This window comes from Lactuca virosa, chromosome 8 (assembly GCF_052849685.1).
Source record: "Lactuca virosa cultivar CGN04683 chromosome 8, Lactuca_virosa_CGN04683_v6, whole genome shotgun sequence".
In the NCBI taxonomy this organism is placed as follows: domain Eukaryota; kingdom Viridiplantae; phylum Streptophyta; class Magnoliopsida; order Asterales; family Asteraceae; genus Lactuca; species Lactuca virosa.
The window spans coordinates 284,204,425-284,231,853 of record NC_136433.1 but is presented as its reverse complement, the minus strand read 5'-3'; the positions used below and the strand labels follow the sequence as shown (position 1 = coordinate 284,231,853).

Sequence of the window (27,429 nt, the reverse complement as noted above, 5' to 3'; positions counted from 1 at the left end):
TATTATTATTATTATATATATATATATATATATATATATATATATATATATATATATATATATATATATATATATATATATATATATATCAACCTACATTATGCTTAGCTTAATTAATAGTTATTAAACATTTAGACTCATAAAAATCAACTTAACTAGAACATGATATTCTTACCTTTTAACTAAAATACTATGTTTTAAGCTTTTACATATGAATATTCATTTAAACTTAAATTGTATCTAGATTATATTATTAATTTATTAAATAGTTTGTTAAGATATGATATTATTGTTGAACTATAATAATATTAAAATGAATAGCTCAATAATAATACGTTCCTATCTATTATTTTAAAATAATGAGAGGCAATCACGGCATTTTAGAAGAGGTAACAATGAGTCTCCAGTCAACTCTTTGACCGCCCATAATTTTATGTCCCTTTCACTTTGCTAATTTTCTACGCCTTTCGTTTTTGAAGTCCATCTGCTTCTTCTTCTTAAGTAGCTGGTAGTGGTCTCCATCTGTCTACTTACTCACTTGTACACTTTTAATCCTTACTCTTTTATCCATATTACACAACCACCCTCCATTTTCATGCCTACTCCATATATATGCTCTCATAAGTCATAACTATTATATTGAATATTGATGTTGCTAGTAAAATAACCTTTATAATTCTAAAATTATGTCAAAAGATCATTCATAACATAAACTGTGTATTTATAAGAGAAATACTACAAATAACTAGTATCATTCCCTTTTGACAATTACATAAATTGTTAAGCCATCTTTAAAACAAAATATAACAACAAAAACAATAAAAACATCAAGTCTTATATACATGGAGAAAAGGGAGGTACATTGATGGACAACCCGAGTCCCATCATCCCATGCGATGAGATGACTCTTTCTGTAAAACACCTCCGCCACTATTACCTATATAATAATAATAATAATAATAATAATAATAATAATAATAATAAGTGAATAATAAAAACGTTGTAAGTGTGTCCATGATCATATTGATCCTTGCGTAAGATCTCTGCATACATGAATGTCACCATGCGATTAATAATACAATGTTGTTTGACCAAATAAAAAAGTTGGTAAACACAATTTTAAAAGAAAGATAACTAACAATAGATATAATCTTCCAAAAATGATTTGGAATTAACACGTGCATGATCTTTTTCAAATAAAAGGAAAGAAGAATAACACAAATCAAACATATACTCACAAAATTAATCATATGATCTTTATATTAGAGCATAAAACCAACATAAGCGTAAAAAATTTGCTTGATTGTCATATTTGAGTGGTTTAACAGTTTTTTCTTTTTTATATATATAACAAATGTTTAGAACTTTTACTATTATTTATTTAGTTGCTTTCGTAGACCCATTAAGTCATTAATGGATTATATATATGAAGTCTGGCTAGGAACTGATTGACAGAAAATCTCTTCATTCCATTAGCATAATGATATAACTTGTGAGAAGAAAAGGGATCATTATGCCAATTTCATTATTATGTTGGGGTGATTGTTAGATAAATAAACTTCCAGGGCTCTAATTGAAAATCTATTCTACTTTAATATGGACGGCAAAATGCTAACAAAGTGACAAACACTTCCTCACGAACGATAACACTTCAACAACTCCCTCTCAATTCCCAAAATAGACCGACTTAACCCGGTCTCCTTAAACCGGGTTATGTCAATTCCAAACATGAGTGGAGTACAAATTTAAACTTTTGTAATTTATAAAGTGCAAGTTTATAATGGCATATATTTTTCAGTTTAACAAATATAGAAACACAGGTTCAGCTCATATCTCCATCATATAACAGTTTAAATAAATTCATCCTAAAAATCGAATCAAATATAACTAGTTTCAGTTCAACTTAAATTGTTTTTGCTTCAATTATTTGATTTTATTTGTGGGACCGGTTTTCATCTACCCCTTACTCTAAGTTATCTTGAAAACAAATTGAAGAAAGTTACACAGATATAAACAATTAAGCATAGTCTTATATTTATAAATCATTAAAAAATACTTGTTTTTGCAACTCCTTTTTTGCTAATGATACAATTACATTGCTACTGATACAACTACATTGCTAATGATCAACTACATGCTACATAAAATCACTAGAGTTGCACTAATAAAACCTAAGTGTAGTAGTCTACCTAGTTACACTCGTAACTCCTACAAATCTTGCTCATTTTTAATGCACAATGTACAACATTCGATGCATAATGTACAACATTCGTCGCACAATGTACAAGTCTTTCAATTGATCAAACCAAACTTGCTTGATCGGAGCTATCTTCTTCATAATAAGGAGATGAATTCACATCTTTATTCATGGTAGCCTTTAGTTTGCCATCGGCTGCAGCCTCTTGAAGTAAGTTGACCACGGTTCGCATCGAGGGTCGGTTCATTGGAAGTTGGCTAATACATAACAAACCGATATCAAGAACCCGGCATATTTGGTCCTTAGACTCATACTCTAGCTCGGGGTCAATCACGTGGTCATGGCCCTTTTGGTTAACCGTTGTGTGCACCCATGTGGCTAGGTCTCGCTCACCAAATGCTTGGTCAACTGGCTTTCTTCCGGTCACGAGTTCCAGAATCACCACTCCAAAGCTGTATATGTCGCTCTTTTCAGTGACACGAAGTGTATATGCGTATTCTAAGACAAGTTTATGAGAAAAGTTTATTAAATTTTACAATACGAGTACAAAAAACTAGTTGTAGAGTCTAGAAGGGACAAAGACAGGTTAAACGTTTAATCTTTGGTTCGAAATTGAACGGAAATTATTGAGTTTAGAAACAAATTGTAATAATTGTCATATTGACATGTGTCTCAACCATAGTCAAATGTACGTCAAACACAATACAATATGTTATGTCATGTATTATTACGTTTGATACACAAGACATGACAATAGATAACGACCATATACTGTGTTTGACATGTACATTACTTTGGACTAAAATTGGTTTTCTCCTATTCAAAAATATAGAACAATGTGTGTCATGGACTCACTTTTAGTCTCTAGTTTGTGCAAATGTTATTTTAAAACAACTCTAGAAAACTTGTTCATTCAGTCCTATGATCAATACAGTTTATGTCGATGAATTCATACCTGGAGCTATGTAACCACGAGAACCGGCAACAACGGACATCGACTCGGACCCTTTATTTCCCAACTCAATAAACTTCGCGACACCAAAATCCGCAATTCTCGCACCGTATTCCTCATCGAGTAAAATATTATTCGATTTAACATCACGATGAACAATAGGAGGAACACAATCATGATGCAAATATGAAAGTCCCTCAGCCGCATCAAGAACAATCTTAAATCTCATCGGCCATTCCAATAATCCACCTTTACTACTATGCAACAAATCTCCTAAGCTTCCATTTGGCATATATTCATAGACCAAAAACCTCGAGTTTCCACTCTTGCAACAACACCATAATCTAACAATATTTTTATGCCGAATCTTCCCTAATGTTTCGACTTCACTCTCGAACTCGTCTTTTTGTGCTGAATCTGTGATATTAGTTTTAATCGATCGTTCCCAGAGTTTTTTCACTGCCACCGCTTCGCCGTTGCTGAGAATCGCTTTGTAAACTTTCCCAGAAGCGCCGCTTCCAATTACGTTATTTTCGTTTAATCGATGAATGATTTCGAATTCGTTAAAACCCAATTTGTGAAACGATCGCCATTTCGATATTGAAATTGGGGATTCATTCTTCGTGTTGTTGATGCTTCGATACTTGAAAATGAACCAGGATACGCCGATTACCAAAACTATGCCGGAAAATACGAAAATGAGCCGGAGCAGCCATAGATTATGATTTGTTTTTGATTGGTCGGTTTGGGGACAACGATGGGTGAATCCGCCGCATAAATCTGGGTTCCCCAAGAAGCTATCTCGGTAAACGTCTTTAGCGTATGCAGAAGGGATTGGTCCGGAGAGATGATTGTTTGATAAATTGAGTGAATTCAACATCAAGTTATCTAATCCGGATGGGATGTTTCCGTTGAACGAATTACCGGAAAGATCGAGATAATTAAGAACTGGGAGGTCACCGATTTCGTCGGGGATTTCTCCGGTGAACCTATTGTTTGCTAAATTTAGCTCGTTGAGCTGTTTTAATGATCCAATTTGTGCAGGAATCTGGCCGGAGAAATCGTTTCCACTAAGATCAAGTGTCCCCAGATGATTCAATTTGAAGAATGTTTCTGGAATACCTCCGGTTAACTTATTATCACCAGCTATGAATTCAACCAAATTGCTTAAAGACCCTATTTCATCCGGTATGCTACCAGAGAAGGTGTTCCCGGAAACAATAATCGACGAAAGATTGACCCCACCGGAGATAGCGGATGAGAGGTTACCTGAGAACAAATTATCAGCAAGATCAAGGAGATAAACATGAGGCAACCCCCAAATTGCGCCTGGAACTTCCCCGGAAAGTTTGTTGGAGCTCAGCCTAACCCTTCCTAAACTCTTGCATTCTCCCAGACTTACAGGAAGCTCACCGGAAAAGGAATTTCCGATCAGAACTAGATCAAATAACTCGCCCTTTTCGCATAAGCTACTCGGAAGTTCACCGAAGAGTTTATTGAACGACACATCAAGTGTTTTCAGAGAGGAATTGCTTCCGAGATCATTGGGAAGAGGACCAGTTAACGAATTGTCGAATAATCTGAGATCATACAAGTTTGGAGATCGAACTAAGCTTTCCGGTATCAGACCCTGTAGTTTATTATCAGCGAGACAGAGTGATTCGAGGGGCAATTTGCATAACTCAACCGGAATAGTTCCGGTGAAACTATTCACCGACAGATCGATTTTTCTCAGTTCGCGGAGGTTTGACCAATCCTTTTTTGGCAAATCGCCGGAAAGTGAGTTGTTATAGAGCTCGAGTTGGTAGAGTTTCCTGAGTTGGAAAATGACAGTTGGGAATGGACCAGTGAGTGAATTGTAAGATAATTCGAGATCAGAAAGCTTCTGTAATTTCGAAAATGTCTCCGGGATTGTTCCGACGAAGCTACATGAACTGAGCCAAAGATGTTCGATGTTGGAAAGGTTTCCGAGTTGAGGAGGAATTGGAGCAGGAAGAAAGTAATTGTAAGCAACACTGAGTTCTTTAAGCGTGGTTACGTTTGTGAGAATAACAGGGAATGATCCGTTCAGAAGGTTGTTGATGAGAATGAGTGATTCTAGTCGCCGGAACAATCCAAAACTACGTGGGATTTCGCCGGAGAAGCTGTTGTCTTGGAGGTTGAGATAAACCAAGTTTGGGATGTCGGAGAGCGTCGATGGAAGCAGACCGTCGAAATAGTTTGCGGAGAGGTCAAGAGACGTCAGGTTGCGGCAGGCGGAGATGGTGGCGGGGATGGTGGAGTTGAGACTGTTGTCGCTGAGCGAGACGATAGATAAGGAAGGTAGACGGCAGAGACCGATGGGAAATGAGCCGGCGAGGGAGGCGGAGGGGAGTTCGATGGAAGTGACGGTGGAGCGGCTGCAGGTGACGCCAAACCAGTTACATGGCGTGTCGTCGGCGGGGTTCCAGTCGGAGAGGATTCCACTGGGATCGATGAGGGTGGATTTTATTTGGATTAAATCAAGACCTTCTTGGTTCAAAGAGAGGGAGGTTGTGGTTGATAATAGCAAGAGACATAACAATAGAAGTGAAGGTGGCGACGGCGGTGGTCTCGACGGCAGGGGTGGCGGTGGCATGGTGGGAATGGAGGATTTGGCAAGGAGGTGTGAAAATTTGTGTATTGTTGTTTTTCAATGAAGGGGGGACTTTAGAGTAAACAAGTGCATAATTGATCGGGGAAAGACAACTACTAACAACCATCAAATTAGTTTATTAAATATAGTTTTTAAATAGACAATTTAAAATTTAATATCTATATAAACAATATATATATATTGAGCATATTGAATAATATTTCAAAGTCTTGATGTTCATACACATTTATACTATTTTAATGTTGGCGAACAGTAAAGTATTGATAATTGTTAGTGTTAACATTTTCACAATTTGATATTTCAAATTTGAATGGTATTTAACAGACATATTTGTCTTTTATAATATCATATTAATATTTATTCTGATATTAATTTACTAGGTGTGAGACTTATGTATTACATGAGTTTATTTAAAAAAAATTAAATATGAAATTTTAACAATTTGAAAAGTTTGAATTTATAAGAAAAATGAGAAAATTTTTGAATTATTAAAATGAATGAGATTTTAATGTAGTGAATACATTACATATATATAAACTCTTTCTAATAAATATCTTACATATATATTACCTTACATATTAAATGTGAAATTTTAATTTAATAAAATGACAAGTGGAAAATAAAAAATTCAAAAATTCTAGAAAATGTCATGTGTCCAAATGGAGAAGAGGAGGATATGTGGCAAAAAGTTTTTTTATTTATTAGGGAGGATAAGATATAACAATGTAAATAACAAATTTTACTTTGTAATATATTTGTCTTAAAAATATTATATTTATAAAAAATAGTTAAGTAAATTAATTCATTTTATTAATAATTATTTAATAATAAAATTTATAAAAATCTACCTACTTAATAAAAGCCTCCTAATTCTGCCAGATGTCATCTTTTTATTCTTTGTTTTGCCACGTGGCTTCTTCCTATGAAACAATATTCTCTTTTTCCCGCTCAAACTATCTTCTACATCTGTCTAATCCTATTTTTAGACCTAATCACATTCCAAATTTAGTGACAAGGGCTTTATAACTACAAAGCGAATTATACGAAGAGGAATTTAATCTTCCCCGAAATCTCGGCAACAATTATGCAATCAATTTCAAATGCTTCCCTGAATCTCATCTACATCCCAAATATTCAATAAATTTAGGTTTTTATTTTATTCTACTTCACCGCTGCAACAATTTTTGAATTTGACATGATCGAATCCGATTACATATGGTTCTTCGCCCATGACCTTCTTTTTTAATGTTGGAATGAAGTTTCAGAATGATATTAACTAGGAATCTACGATGCAAATACATAGGGTTTTGACAATACTGTAAGTTTTTCTTACTTTTCCTTAAATTCACATTTTCTCTTTTACATTTTGTCAATAACTCTGTTGGAACTTGTGATTCTAATGATAAATATATGATTAGTTTGTTATTGCAAAATGTTGCAGATTTGTTAAACTTGCAATCTTTGGATTGCGATGAGTGGATCTTTATGTTGCAAATACAATTATTTTGACTCACTAGATAGATGCAGCCATGAAGCTTAAAGAGTCTGCCCAATATTTGTAGGCTAAAATCAATGAATTAAAGGTAAATGGTTTAAAACATGTTATTTTTTTGATTCAACACCTTGAACGCGTTTGATGGTCTACTTGGAAAAAAGAAAAAGCTCATATTTTTGCTGTTATTTTTTGGGTCAACATCAATTTTGACTATTTTGCAAATCTTCTTGATTTAGATCTAGAAAAGTCTTTATCTCCTTTTGTTGGAAACAATATCTGCAACTTACTCTACATTTTTTTATTAGTAATTGTTATTTGTTGATTCATATAGAGTTTGTTAGTTGGGTGATCGTTAATTATGTTCATGCTTAGTCAGCAGATAGTCACCTGAGATCATCTGTGGTATGTAATTTTTAATAATTTTTTTTATTTATTTCAATATAGTATGAAAGAGGGTATTTTGGTCCTTTATAAAGAAATGAAGAACATAACTGGAATCCTTCCACCCACCCTAGGAATGGTGAAATGCCATGGAATGGAATCTTGGATTCTTATTTTGATTTGCCATGGTTCATTCAATTACAATGAAAAAAATAAGTTTATCTTCCCTCATTTAATGGAATGGCCACTCCTGAATGAACTGATTCCTTTTATTTTTTCAATTTCCATTTCTTAGGCAAATGGTCTTTTTTTTATCATGTTATGGAATAACAAGAGAAGCTCTAATTAAGCTCTTTTTATTTATAAAATTTCCAGTTACACAAATGTAATGGTTTTAACTAAATTATGATTTTATTTTCTAAAAATTGCTAGAATGTTATTGTTAGTATCTTATTTGATGTTACTCATTTTATTATGTTAAAGTTTTTAATAGGAATTGTCTGCAGCTCACTCATTTGATCTCCAGCAACATGCATATTAATTCCACATTAGAAATCAATGGGAAGAAAATAAAAGTAACCAGCCAAATGTATTTATTTATGCCTTTTGTTACTTGTGAAGTTCTTTTTTTTTATCCTAAAAATCAATTTGTGTTTAAAGACTCATCAACAATTATGTGAGGTGATTTTGGAGCAGACTATGTTGTAGAAGTAATGAAGGTTTTTAATCCCGATCTTTAACTCTTCCATTCGAATTATATATTTGAAGATAACTTAAGTGATATTGTTTTATGTACCTCTCCTTTTCTTTAACAAATGTATTTTACTCAACAGATCAGCCTCTTCATGTAATACTTCAATTTGCAGCATATGTACAACATTTAATAGTGGTTTTCTTGGACAATGGTTGTTATAGCTCTATTTTCTTGGAAATGCAACAAGCTAGGAGAAGGCATTACTTCATTGGTATGGCTATTATAAATGCAAGGAATGCACTTTATATATTTTTATGCATTGGTATGGAGTAATGTTACCAATTGTTCTATAGTTTGCCAAAAGTTTCAGTGTATTAACAACTTAATATGTGGTATGGTGTGAAACAAATGGTGTATTAATGAAATTATGTGATATTTAATATCTGAATCATGTGCAAAACAAGGAAAAAGGACAATCATTTCGAAAATAATAGTATTTAAAAGGTTTTTTATTTTATTTTATTTTATATTAAAGACAACTTTTGATAAGTTTAATATCTCAATTACAAAAAATGAAAGACTATTTAGAAAAATATCACATTTTCAATATCAATGAAAAGATAACAACCTAAATCTTAAAGTCTTAAACCATAACTTATATCTTAAATGAAACTATTCACTGAGAAAAAATGTCCAAACACCTTAAATTAAAACATTCACGAATACAATTTCGGTTGTTGTTTATCTTTATTCCCTTTTTAATGTATACATGTCCTTATTTTCTTTCTTTTTTAATCATGTTTTAGAATAATGTAATGAAACGAGTCATATTTTGTGATTTGAATAACAATTGTTAACTATGCATTAAACCGATATGATTATATTCTCTAACTAAAGACATTAGAATAAAAGATACTTAGGCTGTTTCAATAAATACTTCTTTAAAAAAAAAAAAAAAAAAAAAAAAAAAAAAAAAAAAAAAAAAAAAACTAATCATAAACGGCTAAATATTCTCTAATATATGTTCTTTATAATATGATATGTTTACTAAAAACCTATTTATTGAAAGGAAACTTTAATATAAATGAAGGTAAACTTAAGAAATGATAATAATATTTTAATATGTAAAAGTAAAATTGCATATTTGGAAAATATGTTTTAGTAATAAAATCAACAAGTGATTTTAATTTGGTTTGCAAAAAACCAAAATTTGCACCATAAGTTTGAAGCTAAGCTTCGAACTTGGGTCAAATCCGTTTTCGTACAAATGATCACAACTAGATTAGAGCTTAGTGACATGAATTTCGAATTAGAATAATCGTGATACGGTTTAAACATTAGTCACATAAGATATTGCAGATGAAAATTGATAAATGACAAATAATTAACAACATAACATGTGAATTGTTTATGAGTGTGATTCTTTTCATGAGTCTATTTAATTTTTATGTTTGATAGTTTAATCTCTTATTAAAATATCACTTTATTGTCATTTGGTTTTTTATTTCTTAGTTTTTATTTATAAGCATAGATTTGATTTTGTTATAGCAAGTAACTTATCATGTATAATTTATAATATTTTAAGTTGTCATCCCGTATACTACACGGGTTATAACCTAGTACTATAATAAAAGATGTATAAATCAAATTCCACAACAACAATTAAATATAAATGTATCATTAAATAAGTTTGAAAAAGAGGCAAATAACGAAACTAGAAGAATCTAATGAAACATGACCAAAATACATTAGACTTTAATCTTTATACCGTACATAAAAAAAAACAGAGAAATTTTTTTTACATCACGTTTGAAACGAAAAAACAAAAACAAAGTTATGAAATTAATCTTTAAGACTGTAATCATTCAAATTATTATTATTTTTTTAATATTTAAAGTGGTCATCATCACTACCAAAGGTACAAACATCTAATACATCATATGGTTTTCTATATCTCAATCTTCCATTCTTTCTTATCGATTTCATAATAGGCATTTCAGTGATCATAAACACTTGAACGAAGAGCATAAACCAAAAAAAAAAAAAAGTACAATTATGAATCCTTAGTGTACAGATAAAATTTGCGAAGAAAGGTACATACGAGGGACACCCTTTGATTCTCTATGGGTTTGTCTTTTTCCATTTCATTTCATTGGAGGAAAAGAGGGACATTGCAACTTAGTTCCCAACCAACAACCAACTGATGATTTCTTTCATTTATGACAAAAATTCTTCACCTCTTTTACCTGTTGTAGTTCTATGTGAATCTTGGAAAGAAAAGATAAAGAAGAGAAAAAAATCTACATATGGACATGAGCGAAACACTAGCTGTAGAATTAGGGGGGTGAAACTAAACCTTCAAAACAAAACTTAATATGAAATATTCTTAAATGTTCATCAAAGTGGAACTTATCGACTATTTATCATCTTTGAAATCTTGCATAATTGTCTTTAAACTAATATTTTAAGGAAGTTTACTTTCTAAGTACAAAGCCAATGAATTATTCAAAAACTTTATAATAGGAACATTAGGCTGGAGGGAGTGGTGCCACTGAAACCGCACACCCACCCCCGCCACATAAGCGCCACGTCATTTTTTATCACACAAGTGTGGTTTTTTGCCACACTTTTCTTTTCTTTTCTTTTTTTTGTTTTTTTTAGCTATTTTAATTAAAACTTCTTTTTTAATAAAAAACATAATTTTTCATTACTTGAAAATTAAAAAAAAAACATTACATTAAAAATTCAAAAAACATTAAATCGCATTACAAAAAAAAAAAAAACATTAAAATAATCCTAAAAACTTAAAAAACACAAATAAAATAACTAAAGCAAACTACATAAAGTCGTTATCCGAGAACTCGTCTTCGGAGTCGTCCGGTGGAGAGGTTGTATTGTGGTTAAAATTTTGAGAGAGTGGTGATTTTTTTTTTTTAAATTTTGAGAGAGAGAAGAGGCTGTATTGTGATTAAAAACAAATGAATTGGATATGTATATATAGGAAAGAAAGGCAAAAAAAATAAAAAACGGACGCAAAAGACCGTCAACGGTCAAAAGGTGGAACATACAATCAGATTGCGCGGTTGTTTCTAGCCGCACTGCGGTTTTGGCCGCAGGAAACCGCACCCTGGGGGCGGTGTTCGCGATCCACGTGGCTGCACTGCGGTTTGGAACCGCACCCCACACCGTATAGCCTTAGACGCAAGGGTGTAAGCAATTAGGCTTCCGAATTGAGCTCAAGTCTCGAGTCTGTCGATTAGGCTTCCGAATCTAAATGATCATCGATAAATAAATAAATTATATATTAATATTGAATTCTGACTAAACCAATTTTTTTATTGAATTTGAACGTGTATATCAATCATGCTCAACTTTGAAAACAATTTCAATTATCAATTGTTATGTTGCTCAGTTACATAAACCGGCTAAGCACTCTATAGTTATAGAATACTTCCAGGTTCTTATTATTACTATGTATTTGGCTATAAAGAATTATTTTAAGAATAAAAGTAATTATTTTGATGTGGCATAAAGTATGTAAATGCGAATTTTGTACATGCTTTCAAACGAATTGCTTTCGTATATATTATTATAGCATATTTTTCTATTTAGAGAGATAAGAACAATAAAGATTAACAAACTATGGTTTGCTTAAAATTACCATTTTTGCCCAAAATAGTTTGTACTAGCACCACAGGTTAAAGTTTTTATTTTGTTGCGAGTTTTGTCCAATTTATTTTGAACTTTTTCATAATGACGATTTTGCCCTTATTTTTTCTTTTTTAGTTTTTATTTATTTAAATATTTTTTATTTTAAAAGAAAAATAATAAAAAAAATTAACCTTTTCTATTTTATTTTTATAATTTTTTTATAAAGAAAAAAAATAAATAAAATATGCAATCTCTCTCTCTCTCTCTCTCTCTCTCTCTCTCTCTTCACACCATTACACCCTAATCTCCATTGCTCGCCGCCACTAACTGAACACCATACCTCTGTTTTTTACCAGATCTTCATCGGAGATGAAGGAATCAGAGATGATCGTGATAAAGGCCACCGCTCACAACAATTATGTTAACATAATTTCCTTCTTCAAGTTTCACTTTGTGAAACGGAAAATCTCATAGTTCTTTCCGCCAACAAGAGCTGAAGAAGAAGCAGTTTCTCTAAAGGTATGGAATTCGAGTTTTGGTTGGTCATAAATCACTCTTGCCCCCACACAAGAAGCCATGACAAGTCTCTTCTTTCTTTTTATTGAACTGTAGAGACCAAGACATGGAATAAGGGGTCAAAAGGGGTCATCATTAATGAGCCCCATAAAACAAAATCGAATCACAGAAGAACAAAAGCATATAAGAGATTTGTCATGGTTTTTCGATTTCTGATTAGAGCCACACATTGCTCTTCATAAGAAGTTATCCAAGCCCCTCAAACGTCCGATGGGTGGACCTTCATCTCCGATTTTCGGATTTGAAACGACGGTGATTCAGTTAGGATTCAACGTCATATCGGGGTCTTCTTTTACAGTTATCCTTTACAACCTTGTGACTCTACAATGAGATGACGTCGGTGGTGGTTTTTAAGGGTGGTTGCCCTTTCTCCCCTCTGTTGAAATCGAAGTCCAATTTTGAATTTTTCAGTCAAACATTGCTCTTCAATGCCGATGATTTCATATCTTAGCATGTTTCAGTCAAACATTGTACTAGATTTGTTCATCTGGCGAAGACGATGGCACTGTCCTCCCTCTCAAACAACGAAAACGACGTCGCTTTCCCCTACCGGAGACCTCCCTACGCAGCCGCCACCCATTTATTTAAGGTTTCTTATATGCAACGGCATTGACGAATGGGCGACACTGGCGAATCTTCTGCCATCATCCGTCTCCTCTTTACGAACCCTTCTTTGTCTTTCCACATCCAACGAGAAGGTGATCCGGCGAAAATAGAGGCTCCGACAAATGGTGTTGGTCCGGCAAGTAACTATGAGAGGAGTCAATCAATTTGTTAAGTAGTGAGGAGATGGGTGCATTAGTAGGATTGATAAATATATATTTTGTTTTTTTTAATTAGAAAAACTAATAAGCAAATAAAAGAAATGAAAAAAAAAAGTAAAATATTAAGGGCATAATCGTCATTTAAAATTTTTTTAAGAATATTTGGACCAAAAACGCAACAAAATGAAAACTTTGGACCTGTGGTGCTAGTCCAAACTTTTTTGGACCAAAGTGATAATTTTGAGCAAGCCACACGGGGACCATTTGTGCAGTTTAGTCTTTATATGAAGAATCAATACAAATTACGAAATAAGATATAAAGAGACTGAGTATGCGAGCACATTAGAACTAGTCCCAAACCCATCTAATTTAACATGGAGTGGATTTTAGGTTTTTAGAATAGGTCCAGTTCACGGTTTCATGAATCAAGTTGGGTATTCCGGCCGGTTTGAAGTCGGATTGACATGCGGGTTTTTCAGTGTGTAGTGTAGCATTTGTACATGATTTTAGACTATAATTTTGTCATTTTTGGTTTTATATTCAAATACTTATAGTCCAGTCCCCTGATGTTGGGATATCAAAGCTAGAATTTTTCAGCCTTTCAACTATCTTTTTAGACTTTTATATTCTGTAAAAATTTTAAAACATGTATATCTCATTCGTTTGAAATCAGATTGACATGTCGTTTTTTACAAGGTATAGTGTAAAGTTTGTACATGATTTAAATTATAATTTTGCCATTTTTAGTTTTATATTCAATGACTTACAATCCCCCGAAGTTCGGATATCAATCTAGAAATTTTGAACTTTTCAACTACTTTTTGGCCTATAATTTTGTCATTTTTAGTTTTGTATTCGTTTGAAGCCTCGTAATAGATAAACTAACTTTCGGTAGACTTCAACGAGATGTATCGTATGAACCTAAAGTTATATCAGTCTAATGGGTACAAAAACCAGAAAACTTGGATCTAGACACAGCCCTAGACCTGGACCTGATAAGTCTCAACAAGTCCGGTCCAACGTCCACCAATTTTTGTTAAACCGGTCTAGTCCAAGGGTTGGTCATGTCCGGTTTGGTTTGGTCCAAATGCTTACCCCTAGTAGTTGAGACCTCCCTTCCGGATGAATTCCTTAAATTCATTTTACCGCTAGCCACAAGTTAGTCGTGGCTCAGCCTTAAGTTGGACTAATCTCCGTCTTAACTCAGTCTACAAACAACAAATTTTAGGATTAAATCAATCCTAACTGCAGTAAAAAAATAAAAAATAAAATAATAAAAAAAAACTCGACTATAAAAACATACTCCATTCAAAATCGAAATCTAAAATAAACCAGTTGAACAAAAGTTTTAGCTCATTAACAAGCCATCGGTAGAAAGTAGAAGCTAAAAGCTCCACTCTTTCTCCTCTCCAAGTCTCATTAGGTTCCCTTTTCAATAAAAATGCATTGGGTACGATTTCATCCAAATTAGTCAAAGAAATTTTGTCTATAAAACGTTTTATATGCAAATTCTCTTTGTTTTTTTTCCTTCGACCAATGTAGGATGGGTTCCCACCCATTTCATTCTATTTTCTTTCTTCACAAGTAAACAATGGGTGGCAAAAGAGGAAGAAAAAGAATGAAAAAAAAACTCTCTAGTTTTTCACATAACACTTTTGTATATACTTAGACATATGTACCTATGAGCCACACCTTTTACAAATTCAAAACAAACAATGTCATAAACCATGGGAGTGTAAGACTTTGAGCCAACAAGCAACTTTTCTCTAAAGAGAGCCCCCTAAGGTTTTGACAAAAAGTCAAAACCAAATTTGTCTTTCATTTCGTTCTTACAACTAGATAGTTACATGTGTTAGTTATTTACTAATTAGCTTCAACAAGTCCAAAATAAATGTACATTACTTATATATATATATATATATATATATATATATATATATATATATATATATATATATATATATATATATATACCATATAAATATTACAAGTTTTTTGTTATATTATTATTATTATTTCCTAGAAACAATAATGAGAAATCCCCGATAAAATTTCAATATTTTGGGTCACTTTACGGTTTAATTCTAATATTTAATTTTTGAACAAAATATTCTTGCTTATCTAATTTTATACGATAATCTGTCATTTTCTATTGAAAAAAATATGGATTGTTTTGTTAATTTGGACAAAATATAAAATAATCGAGACTTTTCTGTTCAAAATATAAAAATTGAGATTAAACTGTAAACTGACCTAAAATATTGGGAGCTTATCAGAGATTTCCCAAACAATAATTTTCAATACATTGGTAAAATATTATTTTTATAAAATAATATTTTTTCATTTAAATACAACTATTAATTATATTTATTAATAATCGAATTATTCTAATAAATAATCAATTAGTGGTAACTTGCTATAAGGTATGACCCTATAAAATCACAAACCGTTAACAATATTATTTTATAATAACTTTTACACATAAAAATCTTTCAAATTATCCGTCCTTTTTTTTTCTTTTCTATTACAAAATTCTTCTTTTTAGTTTTTTTTCATGCTAAGGCATTATTCATAGGATTATGCTTTATACACCCAATTGAAAGCAAAACTAAGCATTTTTCGTAGGACTTTATAAATCCTACCTACTATTACATCAATTATTACATCAAGACTTTTGAATTTGTACTTCTTAACACATGTGAACTTGATTAATGTTATAATCTATTCAAGAAGCAAAGAAGTACGGACAAACACTTAAGGTTTGATTTTGTTTGTTTGTAGTAACAAAAGTGAAAACTCGATAATATCGATTTATCAAATACAAGTGACAGAAAGTTAACAGGCTATACACTTTTGTTGTGTTGGTTTCATCTAAGATCAACAGATTATGATAGGCGTTTTTTTACAAAAAAAAGTCAAAATGAAACAAAATTTATACTCATTTTTTAAGTTTTGGGGTTAACGTACTATTTAGCTTCAAATTTACATAAATGTTGTTATTATTTTTTTTTTTATTCAAACATAAGCTGTGAGTTTTATTTCTTTCTAACTCTTTATAATTTATATAATAAACAAAAAAAAGTTTTATATCATTAAACAAAAGTCTTAGTCAACATATATGGAGCTGATTCCATTATATTTTGTAATCATTGTAATTATATATTTTATAGTGTATATCATTTCCTTAGTTATAGGAATCCTTTGTGTATTTATATTGGTCGATGTTCAGTGAAAAAGGGCAAGCAGTCAATTCCAATATTTCCAATCTTCTTTATGGTATCAGAGCCTTCTCTGACCTAACCCTTGTCGTCACTCATCCATACCCATCATTTTCTCCTTCTTCTTCTCTCTTCAGCTTCTCAATCATCATGGCTACACCTGAAGATAATAAATCTAGCAGCAAGCCCAATTTCCACCCTGCTTTCACTATGAGCAATATTAAGAACACTATACCCCTCATTCTCAATCAAACCGATGACCACTATGCATCATGGGTTGAGTTCTTCAACATTCACGTCTGTGCATACAACGTGAAAGATCACATCAACGAAACGCTTCCAAAATCGTCCGATATTGACAAGGATACATGGGATCGTCTTCCCTTTTGAAATGTGGATATATATAGCACTATCTTCCCAGAACTTGCTCACACCATCATGAAACCTGGTGCTCCGACCCTTGATATGTGGAAACGCCTCCAACAAATATTCCTTGACAATCGAACTATCATGGTTGTATACCTCGAGGAATAATTTAACAATACTCGCCTCCCTGCCTTCTCCAACGTGACTAGCTACTGTGCACACCTCAAAAACCTTACCGATCAACTAGAGAATGTCAGAAATCCTGTGTCAGAAACAAAAATGGTTCTCCAGCTTGTCTCCGGCCTCACCAAAGGCAAGTATAACACTGTCACCACTATTATTCAACAAACAGACCCCCTCCCTAGTTTCAACAAAGCCAAATCATCTCTCCTCCTTCAAGAAGCTAGACGCAACAAACCTGATCACTCTAATCCCCAAGCCCTTATTACACAACGGGCTCACCAAGATCCTAACGACATCTCTTCGGCATCCCAACACAACTCCGGCTATAATAGACGTGGTCAATCCCGTGGAAACAATCGAGGTGGCGGCCGGTGATCTAGTAGCTGACAACATAGCAGCAGAGGGCGAGGTCGTGGCAATGGTCGATCTTCATCTCAACAAGTTTCCTGGAAATGGCTAGGTTGGTTTCCCCCATACCCATGGGCCGCTCCACCTTGCCCGTATCCAACAGTCGCTTCACAACCCGACATCATGGGTCCGCGCCTCAACTCTAGGCCATCGACACCCCAACACCAATTGACCCAAACCGAGCCACGAGTTCATTTTACTGCTAATCAGCAACAGGCCCAAAGCAACCTGATGACACCTACTGAGCTTGCAGCTACCTTTCAGACCATGCAGATGCAACCCCCAGATAGCTTGTGGTACATGGGTACTGGCTCGACATCGCATCTCACAAATGAAGCTCGTAACCTCTCAAACTTTTCTCGTTTCAATAATAACAATTATATTCTTGTGGGTAATAGCACACGAGTCCCCATTCTTGGTCATGGAAATGCAATCACATCCTACCTCAATCATCTTTTTCAGATTAAACAATGTTTACCATGTCCCTAATATCATCAAAAACCTTGTTTATGTTAAGAAATTTAATCGTGGTAACAATACATCTACTGAATTTGACTCTTTTGGTTTTACTGTGAAGGATCTAATCATGAAGACACATATCACCCGAAGTGATAGCCCGGACGAACTCTACCCACTCACACCAACACCTTCTCGCGAGCATTCTCCTGTTGCTTTTTATACCATGTCTCCTAACATATGGCACAACCGTCTTGGGCATCCCACAATCTCAAATTTCAACTATTTTAGCTCTTGTCTTTCATTACCTAGTAGTAAAAACACTTTGCTTTCTTGTAAGCTTATTCATTGGGAAAACATTTTCGGTTACCTTTTAATGATTCCATTTCTGTCACACATTTACCATTTGATATTATACATGCAGACATTTGGATATCTCTCGTAACCAGCAAACTTAAAAAAATACTATCTTGTTTTACTTGATGATTTTTCACATTACACCTGGACATTCCCTCTCAAAAATAAGTCTGAAACCTTCCTTCTTCTCCTTCACTTTCAAAAATACATTCAGAATCAGTTTTGAACCACCATTAAGTCATTCCAATGTGGCAATGGCCGAGAATTCAATAATACATCATTCACCAAGTTTTGCACCGCTAATGGCATACAACTTCGATTCACATGTCCATAAACTTCTTCCCAAAATGGTAAAGCGAAACACATAATCCGGACTCTCAATAACATGATTTGGACTTCCCTCATCCATGCATCTCTCCCTCCTTCATTTTGGAACTATTCTCTTCACACCTCCACCTACCTCATCAATATTCTTCCATCTCGAGCAATTACGAATAAAACTCCATCTAAAATCCTATACCTACGAAAAGTAACATACAAACACTTACGAACCTTTCGCTACCTATGCTACCCAAACGCCTCTTCCATCATACCACACAAACTAGCACCACGCTCCTTTCCAGTTTGTTTCTCGGCTATCCTGACAATCACATAGGCTACCTCTGCCTCCCCTTCTCCAACTCTAAACCTATCATTTCACACCATGTTACCTTCAATGAGCACATCTTCCCATATTCCAATCTTACTAAATATCGAGTCAATTCATATGACTTCCTATAAAAATTCGACCCTTCCCCTTATATAACTCACCCTCACCTTTTACCACATGACTCCACCTCTAACCACATCTCCGATGGGTTTTAGTATACAACATCCTATGGTGCACATACAACCCTAAATGCTTTGGATCTATGTTTTCTCTAATTATACATGCAATATTGTTTCCTAGGCATTAAGCCTACAACTAGCATACAAATGACATAATCAACAATAAAGTGAGATATAGAATTACCTCTTTGTTGTAGCTTGTAGAGATTCTTGATTATGTCCTTTAAGAACTTAGTGCCCCAAGTGTTGCACCTCAAATGGAATCACACAACACCACCAACAATGGAGGACATTGAGGGAGAATACTTGCACTCATAAATCGGCTATTGCTCTTCCAAGAACACTAGGGTGCCAATTTTAGGAGCTAATAATTTTCTTATATAGTGTGGCAAAACTAGGGTTACACCATGTAAACCCTAATGTGCATGACCTTCCATATTCCTTAGGCTCCATGGGTCTAAACTCTCCATGGATCATCCATGGGTTGTCACATGGGTTTAGCCCAACCTAAGGAATCATGGATCATTGGCCCATACCATAAGAATGAATGATTTTACCAAATCAACCCCTTATATTTAATTAGTCTCTTTTGATCACAAAATTAATTCCAAATTAATTCTTGATCAATACTAATTAAATAATATGATTTCATATTAATATATTAGAACTTATAATATATTAATAAATCATGAATATCCTCTTCTCAAAAGTCCATCCTATCAAATTGTTCCGGTGCCATGCAACCCAAATGGACCATGCTACTCTCGGGTCAAGTACATACCAATTATAGTTATGGGCGTAGACACTAAATCCAACAGTCTCCCACTTGGATAAGTCTAATAACTATTATTGCAAGTACGACTCCAAAACCCGACTAGCAATCGTAGCTCTTAAAAGCCGTTTTCGAACTCTGACCTAGTCAATGACGCGTCCATTAGATAAGAGATCATCTATTCCTCCATTCTAGATATCATATGGCTGAGACATGGATTTTAATCATTCTCTTTGTCCATCTGTTGTTTCCCGATTTACGATTTATGACGCCTGACTAATTGAGCAAATCAAATCAGTCCAGGCTTAGCCAAGCACTTCGGGTGTCATCACTAAATCATTGAGGGGCCCACAGATATCGCTTTTAACCACATGGGGTAAAAGGAACGGATAAACTTCGACTTAAATGCTTGCTTATACTCACTCGTCAAATTACACAAAACGATATGTTTTATAACACCAGGTTACTGGTGCGTTTACATATGTCAATGTGCAATCGACTTGCAACTACAACTCACATGTCTCCGTTTCAAGAATATAAGATATTATCGTCTTACAATCACTCGTGATAAAATCCATGAAGTGATTCAGATGAGCGTGGGTTGAATCCAATACTCGAATCTTATTCCAGGAGTACTCATGAACACTGCAGCTATGTCTAAAACACCTAGACAAACTACAGACCCATTCACGTCAGTCTTGCCTCAATACCTACTTCAAAAGTATGATCGACTGTGGATGGTTTGAATAACCTAGTTATTCGGGAAGTCAAAACATGCAAAGTGAAACATAAGAATAATATTAATCCTATATGGCCCCCAAAACTATTGAGTTCCATATTGATTACTCATTATTCATTGTATAATGTTTCGATTTATCAACTTAATACTTGCATTAAAACAATAGCTATGCCATGCTCCAAGCATGCACACTATGTTTGTCTATGGTCCTGACTTTGTGAAATAGATCAATTGAAAAACATTTCAATGATGCTCATTTAACAATTTCAAATCTTTATTGCAAGTGTAAGAATTCCAAATTCTTGTAACTGCTATGAAGTGTTAGATTCTAAACTATCATGCAATGATTCTTTTGTGATGTCTAGGTACCAAAAGTCATAGAGACTTGACCAATGATATTACAAAATATTCCTTTGGAGATTGTTACAAGACAATTCCATGGAAATTAAGTATCAGATTCAAAGTACATTCCTTTGAACATCCTTCTTGCATAAAAGTTTCTAACTTTCTCATGTATTCTAAACATCCAACTCCCAATATGGAAACATTCCATATTTTCCATACGACAACTCATTATCAATAAAATCATGTCTATTCATAATAATGTCAATATGGTCCATCCATTACTATACTTCCAACTGTCCTTAAGCGACCAATCCTTGGCGAACCTTAGATTGTCCTTAACAGTTGTTTAACCACTTTAGTCATATCTGGTTCTATTCCTTTTTCCCTCTTAATGCCCTAGGCATTTGGAAAATTAGAACACGAGAATATTATAGCATATGCAATCGATCCTATACTCGAAGCATATGGGATGCGATTCATAATGTCTAACATAAAGACATGATATGAAACATCCCAAAAACACAGTCTGAAAATTTCGTTTTAAATTAGTAATAAAACCATAGTCATCATACGTCATAGAAAAATCATAACAATGTATCTCAGAATAATATAACAACTATCATATATATCAGAGTATAAACATCCCAGGCTGAACAAATGGTGTGTGCACTGCAACCTTCCCGAGCTCCTCTTTTGAAAACTGAAGTACCTGAAACCAAAACTAAAAACTGTAAGCACGAAGCTTAGTGAGTCTCCCCATACTACCACATACCATACACATAATCACATAACTTGGGCCTAGCCCACTGCATCGGGCCCTGCTCGGCATCGGACCGTAATCCGGTACACATATAAACATATCCACAATGCATATAACATAAACACATAACATAAATATAACTCTGGGACTACTCCCAACTGCATCGAGACGAATCCCGACATCGGCTTACCCGGCATCGGACTCCTGTCCGGCATCGGGCTCACCCTGGCATCCGACCGTATCGGGCATCGGGCTTGCCCCGACATCGGGCTTACCCCGGCACATACACAGCATAACATATATCATAAACACATAACATAATCACATAATCTGCATCGGGCTTACCCCCGACATCGGACCAAAACCTGGAACATATAACATATAACATATAAACTAGCATACATCGGCCTTGCCCCGACATCAGACCGAAGCCCGGAACACATAGCACATATCATATAACCTGCATGAATCACAAAGACATCACACATACTTAACTACTTCTCGAGACCGCCCCGGCATTGGACCGAAGTCCGGAAACATATAAACTGCATCGGGCTTACCCCGACATACTATAACTACTTAAACGGGCCGGCATTGGTGCCTTAGACCCGTTCCTACTGGAAGTGGACTCACCTCACACTGATGAAGTCCCGCTGACAAAACCATAGCTGATGGATGACAGATTCCCGATCTGTCAATATCAAAATAACACCCAATTAATAATTGGGTTCCAACTCATAACCATAAGTCCATACTTGGGGTAAAAGACTACTTTACCCCTATCTTAGCTTGACTCAAGCCCAAGGCCCAATCCAAAGGCCCAAAAGTCTAATAATGGACCAAGGCCCAACTATGGCCCAATTTTCCAAATTGGGCCCAACCTCTACATGGTCTTACCTTAAGGCCCAATCATTTATTCTTGGTCCAACACTTGACATTCTCATAGTCCAACATCTCATAATCATCAAGGCCCAAACTATGGCCCATCTATGGCCCAATTTTCCAAATTGGGCCCAAACCCTCACATGGGCCTTACCCTAAAGCCCATTAAATTATTCTAGTCCATTTGATTGTTCATGAATGACCCATTATCGGTCCAAACACGAAAGCCTAATAGAAAGGCCCAACACAAAGCCCAAGTGAAATTAGGGTTTCACATAAAATGACAATTAGGGTTAAGTGTTTCTCACTTAACCCATTAAGGACTTAATCCATTAAGTCCTTTACTCTACTAGATAAATGATATGGAATAATTTGGGCTTAATACACAATCCAATCCCAATGGCCCAAAGGTGGGTCCCAATAAGTCCAAGGCCCAAATACTCACAATTAGGGTTTTCTAAACCCTGATTAGGGTTTCCACCCAAACATGGCCCAATAGGCCCAAAATTAATCTTTAAGCCCATTAGGGCTTTGCTAGGTCCATTAGGGTTTTGCTAGTGGGGCACCACCCACTACCACCTCGGGTAGTGGTGGTCAATGGTGGCTCACGGTGGTGGTTATGGTTCTTTTCATTACATCTTTTGCTAATTACAATTACAAGCTTTTAATCTACAATTAAACACACACACACACACACAAACTACTCTAACACACACACACAGCCACCCTAGTGGTGGCCGGCGGTGGCTCGTGGTGGCGGTGGCGCCGGAGACGAAGAAGGAGAGTGGCGGCTGCATTCCCACCTCTAGGGTTAGGGTTATGAAACACTCTTATACCCGACACCCATATAAACTTCATCCCATAATGGCATAATCGGCCCCTCCTTCCCTCTTTTCTCTCAAAATGAGTCCATAATTTACCCATTTAACCCTGGGTTTGGAAATCTCTTTCAATTTATATCCAACATTTTCCAAACAACCCCTGACTTCAAGAATCTCTTCATAATAGGTCCCGAAATTACCAATCAGCCCCCTAAGCCTTCAAATCTTTTTCAAATTAAGTCCCAATAATTACCACGAAGCCCCCGTCTTCATAAATATCTATAAATTGAATCCGGAACTTACACTTTTAGCCCTTGCTTCCCAAAATCTATTCAAATTAAGTTCCAATAATTTACTAAGCAGTCCCTGCCTTCATAAATATATACAAACCACCCTGTAACTGACACTTTTAACCCCCAACTATCAAAATTCTTCACAAATTAGTCGGGAATTACATTTATTAATTTATTTAAATAAACAGGGTGTTACAACTCTCCCCCACTTAAATTAGATTTCGTCCTCGAAATCCTTTCTTACCATTCCTTACACGCCCAACCACTCTAGTAACACAGTCACCATCCTGGGTACGCCCTGACCTTCTCAGGGTAGCCGTGACCAATCTTCGTAAGGGCCTAAGATCTGCAGGTGAAGGAATTCCTCGCAACAAGATCACCTCTGCTCCGCCTGAAATCTGTTGTCTTGAGATGGTGTGATTCCCTGACAGACCACTCATACTGAATCATTATCGTTAAATCCAGTCCGTTTATCCCTCAACTGACTACTCAACTTCTGATAACTCGAGGTTTCCACTATATAACAGGATCCCAAACCCAATTATCCCTGCAGATCACTTATACTTGGCCAAGGCTCAGATAATCCCGCAGTGTGAGACTTAGCATAACCCAAACTATCTGTGACTCTAACCATACATGAAATTCCAAAATGTCATTACTGCTTGAGACACTAAAACTGTCTGAAGCACTAAACTTCCTGAATCACTTAATTGTCTGAAACAGTATGCTGCGCCCTGGATGTCTTCCAAAATCTACCGAGACCTCCCTGTTCTCCACTTGTTCACCAGACATCTGAAATACCGGGTTCCGACCCTGCTGCGGAGCCAAAGGACTCCCACATAGTCGCCTCTCATGATTTCCGAACGAAATCCTTATCTGTCAAATAGCTGCTACTAGTTATCTTGCCACTACAGCTCCAACGACTTTCTGATCTAACTGATTGGGTCCATACGTCGAGTCCTGACATTACCATATTCAAGGCTAAAAGTTATTGCTACATGACCAATGGTAACCTTATATAACAAACGACTTTAAGCAGTCCGTCACTTCTCTGATCTCATATCTGTAGTGGCGTCCCTACAGTCTTATCGCTGGCTCAACCAGGTCTAATCCCTCCGAGGAAATCCATAAACCAATCTGTGGATTTTCCACACCCGAACTGCTACACCCGAACTGGTGGGTACCACTGTTCCTTCCGCGTTCTAACAACACGCTTATGCTATCTATTAACCTGGTGAATGCTACGGCTACACCCGCAGACTTACAACACTTTCTCACACTATCTGGCTACTAGTGAAGGCTATGGCTACACCCGCAGACTTACAACACTCTAACACTATCTGGCTGCTAGTGAAGGCTACGGCTACACCCGCAGACTTACAACACTCTAACACTATCTGGCTGCTAGTGAAGGCTACGGCTACACCCGCAGACTTACAACACTCTAACACTATCTGGCTGCTAGTGAAGGCTACGGCTACACCCGCAGACTTACAACACTCTAACACTATCTGGATGCTAGTGAAGGCTACGACTACGCCCGCATACTTACAACACTCTCCATAGTGGGTCGAACACGCGCTTGACCTAACACTCTACTGAACTCATGTCTTGACTGGAATCCCCAACCTGATTCCCTAAGGCCTGTTATCACGTGACCCCGCTGCATCAGTGCCACACCCATGCCCGCGACCGAAGCCTCATAGTAAACTACGAAATCATCTACACCCTCTGGCAGGGTGTGAGTTAGGGTCTCGCACAACCGCTGTCTGAGAGTCTCGAAGGCTACCTGCTGCTCGGGCCCCCAACGAAAGGCCATCAACCTCTTGGTCTGTCGGTTCCAAGGAACTGCAATCTTGGAGAAGTCCCAAGTAAATCTCCGGTACTAACCCGCTAATCCAGGAAACTCTGAATCTCAGATGGAGACCTCGGAATCTCCTACTTCATCATGGCCTCTATCTTGGCCGGATCATCTAGTATACCCTACTGGTTGACAAGGTGCCCAAGAAATTGCGCCTCGCGCAACCAGAACTCACATTTGGAGAACTTTGCAAAAATTTTCTCCCTCCTTAGAGTCTCTAGCACCTCCCTCAGGTGCTCCTCGTGCTGCTCCTCAGTCTTGGAATAAACAAAGATGACACTGTACTCTCCCAATCCCGTAATTTGGGGAAATGATTTATCGCTATCCGCTAATAATTCTCGGTACGCAATTGGCATATGACATCTCCTGAAAATATAATTCAAGATAATAAAGGATACCCCAGAGTTACACTTACTCAACCCTTAGAACGACAGGCTCCCTTGTGCAGTCTCTCGCAAGTGTTGCACATAATCTGGCCCTGCTGGCCTCTCACAAGCTAATCCTAACTCTTAGGTCTCTTTCCGAGACCCTTTAGTATAAGCAACTGATCTGATTCCCTCTTACCAATGTGCTCCAAGTCAATACCTCATTCTCGTGCTCTAAAATTCATATCATTCAGGGTCTTGCACCCCGAGATACTCACGGTCTCCCTCCTATCATTCTACAGTATGTTTTGATACCTTACCTTCCTCGTTTCCTCACCTGCTGCACACTATGGTGCCAAATAAGCTCTTTCCCGAGACTTGGCAGTGATCTCTGCCATAGTCTCAGTCGTCTGGTGGAGATCTAACAACTCTTGCGCCAACTGATGCGCCTCAAATGCTTGGGCACACTCTGCCCAGAATATGGTCTAAAAGTCATCCAATCACATAGCATCAACCGCTTCATCACTCAACTAACTACCAACCTCTTCATATCAATCTCGTGCTCTGTCCCTCAGGAGACAGGAATCAAGTCGGATCTTGTCTCCTTTCGAGACAATGTCTGGTACGAAAAGCGTTGGTGACATCTGCCAACCGTGTGCTGCTAACAATGGGGTCCCTAACACCCATGACAATCTGAAGCTTCACAAACTCTAAATTCCCAAAACATCAACATACGCGCCTCTATCATGACTGCCATCTCAGTGTGGAATGCACTCTGCCTCTCATCACAAATCTCTAAACTGCCCTCCCCGATCATATCGAATATCACAGGAGTCTGGTCAATGATACTGCACGTAATCTCAAATGGAATGAACTCCCTCATCTGATCCTCGAGCTGCCAGACTCTAGAGTCCGAGCCTGATCCCTCGTCGACACCAGAACTGCCATCTGATCTACCACGTAGCGTCACTATACTCGGTAACATACAATCACCAACGTCATAATACTCATCATAACTCGAGGGATCTCACACACAAGTTTCCTGGATTCATCTCAGCCTTCCTTGATTCGAGTACGGATCCTCTGCTTTCAGTAGTACGAGCCCATACTACCTTCCACATCTATCCGTACCTTCCTCAAGAGCTGCCTTGACTCCACCAAGTACCTTCTACTACTACTGCTCTCTGCTACTCTCATCCTAGGCTTGCCCTAGGGAAAATCTCTGTCTCACCTTGTCCTCAGCTGCTGAAGGACTTCCCATCAATGTCAAATAGTTAACACATGAATATAGCCACATGGAACAGAGATCAGATAATCCTTCGAGTAAAAGAATCATCCCTAGAACGGTTGGACTCAGACAAGAGCTGCGAAATAGAGTCAAGTCTATCACTCTGAGATTATCTGGCTTGTGCGCCATGTGACTTAGCATA

The 27,429-nt window shown here is 36.1% G+C and overlaps 1 protein-coding gene across 1 annotated transcript; it reads right to left on the bottom strand.

The window, feature by feature from the left end:
- Nucleotides 1–2,010: 2,010 nt before the first annotated feature.
- LOC145129540 (uncharacterized) lies at nt 2,011–5,876 on the bottom strand. The gene is made up of 2 exons (XM_079064289.1): nt 3,153–5,876; nt 2,011–2,695 (listed from the first exon to the last, which is right to left on the bottom strand). The coding sequence occupies exons 1-2, from the start codon at nt 5,764–5,766 to the stop codon at nt 2,301–2,303; spliced, it is 3,009 nt and encodes a 1,002-aa protein (XP_078920415.1). The 5' UTR covers nt 5,767–5,876; the 3' UTR covers nt 2,011–2,300.
- Nucleotides 5,877–27,429: the final 21,553 nt, after the last annotated feature.

Bases quoted from the DNA above. Each gene is read 5' to 3' on its own strand.
- LOC145129540 (XM_079064289.1), bottom strand. From the start codon at position 5,766: ATGCCACCGCCACCCCTGCCGTCGAGACCACCGCCGTCGCCACCTTCA. The intron at 2,696-3,152 runs GTATGAATTCAT...AACTTGTCTTAG, and splicing joins TCGTGGTTACATAGCTCCAG to AATACGCATATACACTTCGT.